At 35.9% G+C, this 5,322-nt stretch overlaps 1 protein-coding gene across 1 annotated transcript; it reads left to right on the top strand.

Annotated features, from left to right (window-relative positions):
• LOC129244362 (E3 SUMO-protein ligase ZBED1-like) lies at nucleotides 1-1,039 on the top strand. Its single transcript, XM_054881982.1, has 2 exons — nucleotides 1-76; nucleotides 150-1,039. The coding sequence occupies exons 1-2, from the start codon at nucleotides 43-45 to the stop codon at nucleotides 1,037-1,039; spliced, it is 924 nt and encodes a 307-aa protein (XP_054737957.1). The 5' UTR covers nucleotides 1-42.
• Nucleotides 1,040-5,322: the final 4,283 nt, after the last annotated feature.

The raw sequence follows: 5,322 nt of genomic DNA, 5'->3' as shown, positions 1-5,322 counted from the left end.
CGTTATTTTTGTAGTTATTGGTGTTGGCAGGCAGTGGTTATAATGCATAAATATCTTAGAGCTTCAAATGGGCAAGGTATGTACATATATATATTAACTGATGCCTTCTTTACAAGTTAACCTCTGTGTTTTGTCTCATTTGTATGTAGGTTGTAGTGCGGCAACCATTGAAGAAAAAGAGCAAGAGGAAGAGCCGCAAACCAAAAAGGCGCGATATGGTCAGTCCAATGTGTGGAATTTTTTTAATAAGTCCTCGGATGGCAAGACTGCCAAATGTTTAAAATGTGGTAAAATTTATCAAACCAGCGGAAACACCACCAACATGGCGGGACATTTAAAGCGGGTACACCCAACGTTAACGGTGAGTGAGTTGTCAAAGGCTTCAGGACATATGGCGGCTTATTTGGATAAAAAATATGAAGCCTCATCGAAACGGAAGAGAGATTTGGACAGCGCATTGTTAAATTTCATTTGCTCCGATTTACGTCCATTTTACATTGTAGAAAACGAGGGATTTAAGCAATTTGTAAATGCTTTGGATCCCCGATACGAATTGCCTTCACGATCAACATTGCTTTCAACATGTTATAATAATTTATTCATGAACATGAGAATGAAACTGAAAAGCATTTTGCAAGAAGTGGAATATTGCGCTGTGACAACCGACTGTTGGACATCTCGAGCCAACGAGGCTTATTTGACCGTAACTTGCCATTTTATAGATCCAGAATTTAAACTTCGCACAGCAGTACTTTCGACTAGTAAGTTACAGAATGAGAAAAATCATTCTGCAGAAAACATTGCGAACTCTCTATGTGCAGTGCTAATTGAATGGGAAGTTATGGACAAAGTTGCAGCCATTGTTACCGATAGCGCAAGAACAATGATAAAAGCATGTGAGATATTGCAAAAAAGACATGTGCCATGCTTTGCGCATGTTATTAATTTAATAGTTCAACAATGCCTGAATCAAGAGAAAATAAAAGTTATTATGGGGAATGCAAAAGTATTGTGGGATTTTTTAAGAAAAGCACAGTAGCTTACGCCAAGTTTAAAGAAGCTCAAAATACAGAGAAGCCATACAGTTTAAAGCAAGAATGTCCTACAAGATGGAATAGCGCATTTCATATGATTGAAAGAATTCTTAAAACAAATGATGTTATAAGCAGTGTTCTTCTTTCAACCCCAAAGGGACTTGCCCCGTTTTCGGCTGACGAAATTTTAATTTTAAAAGACATAATAATTTTATTGCAACCTTTTGAATGTGCAACATTGCAAACTTCTTCGCGAACGTTGGTCACGGTATCATTAATAATTCCTATAACTTGCGAACTTCTGCATAATTTGCAATTGTTAAAAAATGACCTAAAAACAGTTGAAGGTCGCGAAAGCTGCAATTGCTTATTGGAGGGCATATCGTCCAGACTACTGCAATATGAAATTCGCAATGTTCCTCGAGTGGCAACTTTGCTAGATCCTCGGTTTAAAAAAGAAGCGTTTCACTCACCATTTAACATCACTGAGGCTCAAAAACTCTTGGAAAACGAGCTTTCTTTTTTCAACGCACAGAAGTCTCGCCCTTGCGACGAACCACGCCTGCCAACATCAACCTCCACATCGCAGACATCCCTTTTTCAATTTTTGGAAAAAAACAAAAGTTTGAAACATAAAACTAATACAGTGGATTCCATATTGTCAATTCGTCAATATTTTAATCTAGACAATTTGGAATCAAACTCCAACCCTTTAAATTATTGGAAGGTTGTATTTTACTTGTCAATTCCAGCGTTTAAATATGTGTATTAATTAAATTTTATTATTACAGATCTCATCAGACAAATCATTTCAGCATTGCTGCAAAAAATATTTCTGCGTTCCAGCAACTTCGACAGAAAGCGAGCGTATGTTCAGTAAGGCTGGAATCGTTGTAAGCGAAAAAAGAAGTTCGCTTCAGTTTAAACATGTTGACATGCTACTTTTTATCAATCGGAACAAGTGGATCTCTGAACAGCAATGATTATTTTATAGTTTTAAGTTTGAAAAAGATTGAATTATGCTTTATAGTATTAAGTTTGAAAGATTGAATTTCTGTTTTATAGTATTTAGTTGAATGATTTAACTTCTGTTTTATAGTTTTAAGTTTGGAAAAAGGATGTTATCCTTAATAAAGATATATATATTATATAGAGAATCAAAAAATGTACCATATTACTTCGATGTAGTATCGATACATCGATGTTTTTTTCTGAAAAACATCGAAACATCGATGTGGTCAAACATCGATGTTTCAACAGCTCTAGTGCACAGTGTAATGCCATAAATGCATAGCATAATGCATATGTTTGTAGAGATCGCGAAAACAAGAAAGGGAGATATCACACCTTAAATGCCACTGCGGACATAAATAAAATATGTCAACGCATAAGCGAAAAACGATTTCATGGCCAAAAATACAAAGCCACCGAGCCAAAAAATATTGAAATGGGATTAAACGCAAACACAGGCGCAACTACGACTCACTTATCATGCCGCTATGCGCTTTTTGTCTCTAGTCACCCCATTGACTCACCCAACTTTCGAGTAACTAAATAAAATTGCACCGGCGGGAATTTCGAAAACAAAAGTTGAAGCCATAAAAAATGACTGCCTTCCACAAAGCCAACGCTGATAGGAGCGATGATACTGATTATTATATTTATTAAAAACGAAAAGCAAAAACTAAATAAGTATATAAACAAAAGAAATGGCCCGCGTTTGTTTGGTTTTGGCTGTGCAAGTGTTTGGATGTGGGAACACTCTGCAAATTCTCTGCGTACTGAAATCGGAGTTTTTATTTTGGTGAGTGTCAGTAGGAATGCGCTCGAGTTTTTTCAGAAGGAGGTTATCATTTACAAGAATGCATAGATTCCGAGAGCAGTTGCTATTAGGCATTAGTGCTATTAGCCATTAGTGCGACTAGTGACTGCTGCATAAAACTCTGTCTAAATAAGATACTTGGAAGCATAAATTTGAGTGAAAAAGCATGCCCAAGCGTGAGGACTTAAAAGGACTATCCATAAAGGGATACAAATAGGTGGGGAAGGGGATTATTACTACACAGCTAATGAATCGTAGTAGTTTGTTAAGGGAGAGAGAATATCGCTCATCCATTCTAAATACATTTGACCCAAAAATGTATCCCCCAAATCTGGCGGCAACCACACATGAGCAGAGCAAATATTATCTCTGTTGACCATATTGCGTCCCCATTAGTTGTGCCCCGTAATTAACTCCATCCGAGCTCGTAGCTCCCTCTTTCTTTGTCTGAAATTTGTCACTTTTGAGCAATTTTGCTACCACTCTGGCAAATCTTGTTAGGAAACACATGGAGGTGCTGGAGTCAATACTGCGTCAACGGTTTTCATGAGGTTTATTACATATTTTACACTTTTAAAAAGTGCCATTTTAAAGTTCTTGTAATTAGGTTACCAAAAAATCCTATAATCAAGAATATTTGGCACAGCAAGCTGTTGATTTCGTAGTTTTGTTGAAAGATTACGCTCACAAATAGGAAAAAAACATTTTATTTCTAATTTTTTTTTTTTTGGATATCTTTAGTAGAAGGTTAACATACCTTAATTAGCAGAAAAAAAGCGATTGTTTTTGTTAAAAAAATTTTTTTTTGTTTGAATAAATTTTTTTTTTAGAACATTTTTTTTTTTTAATTTTTTTTTTAACTTTTTTGTTTTATTTAGAAAAACAGTTTTTTTTTAACAAATATTAAATTATTTGAACTTTATAATAAAAAAATATTTTTGCATGTTTTGAAAAATTCACTAGTAGTCTTCCTACGCAAAATGTTCAGGTCACCAATATAAAGGGTTTGATTGAAAAGTAATGAGCCTTATTTTTTTAAGCAGTTTTATTAAACCTTTTAGCTTATACAACTAATATTCTTCAGAACAGGACCCTTGAGCGTCAATACACCACTGATAGCGGTGCTTCCACTGCAGGAAACATTTATTAAACTCATCCGCCGCTCATCACGATTTCCCGCACATTCTAATAAGTTAAATTTAACTCTTCACTGATCTCACGTAGACTAGCACGACGGTCAATGTTCAAAAATTCACGAACCCGGTTCACATTTTCCGATCATTTTCCTCCACCAGCAGATTCGATTGATCGCTTGGCAGACGCTCCGCGCGGGAAGGCTCATTACTTTTCAATCAAACCCTGTAAATACATATCTCTACATTAAGAAACTAACACTTAAAACTTATAAAACAAAGCTCTTCCCATTTGTTATCAGAGCCCGTTGCCATTATTTTAACTTTTTTATAGGTTTTTAAATTGGCGACCTGAACGTTTTGCCTGAGAAGACCACTTTGTCCCTCTGGTTATGAAGACAGATTGTCACTTGCTTATCCCCTGAGATCCTGGAGTTAAATTTCCTAACTTGATACTATTACGTTTTTTAAATAGTGAAAATACCAAACAGGCAGAAGAGTGTAATATAAGTTCAAAATACTGGAGTAATAAAAAGTCTATGTTGGATAAAAAAATTGTCCGTAAAACTGCCGAACAAAATCTCCAAAAATTGTGAACAAAAAAAATTTTTTTTTTTTCGCAAACAAATTCTTTCCTAAAGCAAACAATCAAGTAAATTTGATATGTCACAGTGAATATTAGTAAACACACAAATTTTTTTTATTACAGTCAAAATGTCAAATTACGTACCAACAAAAAAGCATTTGCGGGGAGGTTTGCCTTTGCTCTTCAATTTAACGAAAAGTGCAACAGAAGCACATCGTTTACTCTCAGAAGCTTATCCTGTCAGCAGTGGTTTGCATGATTTAAAAGCGGTGATTTTCACACAGAAGACAAAGAGCGATCAGGTCCATCAAAACATTTTGAAGACGAAGAATTGGAGGCATTAGTCGATCAAGATCCATGTCTAACTTAAGAGGAACTTGGAGAAACATTAGAAGTCACTCAACAAGTCATTTCTAAACGTTTAAGAGCAGCCGGATACATTTACAAACAAAGAAATTGGGTGCCACACGAATTGAAGCCGAGAGACGTTGAGAGACGATTTGGCATGTCTGAAATGCTGCTTAGTCGCCACAAAAAGAAATCGTTTCTGCATAGTATTGTCACTGGCGATGAAAAGTGGATTCATTACGACGACCCAAAGCGTAAAAGATCATCATCATACGTGAAGCCAGGCCAACTAGCCAAATCGACACCAAAGCCGAATATTCATGATTTGAAGGTAATGCTCTGTATTTGGTGAGATCAGAAGGGTGTGTTGTACTATGAGCTGGTAAAATTGGGCCAGAC

Source organism: Anastrepha obliqua, chromosome 4, assembly GCF_027943255.1.
Source record: "Anastrepha obliqua isolate idAnaObli1 chromosome 4, idAnaObli1_1.0, whole genome shotgun sequence".
NCBI classification, from domain to species: Eukaryota; Metazoa; Arthropoda; class Insecta; order Diptera; family Tephritidae; genus Anastrepha; species Anastrepha obliqua.
Note: the sequence above shows the minus strand (reverse complement) of the source record. Positions and strands in the feature narration are given on the sequence as shown.

Bases quoted from the DNA above. Each gene is read 5' to 3' on its own strand.
- LOC129244362 (XM_054881982.1), top strand. From the start codon at position 43: ATGCATAAATATCTTAGAGCTTCAAATGGGCAAG. The intron at 77-149 runs GTATGTACATAT...ATTTGTATGTAG, and splicing joins TAGAGCTTCAAATGGGCAAG to GTTGTAGTGCGGCAACCATT.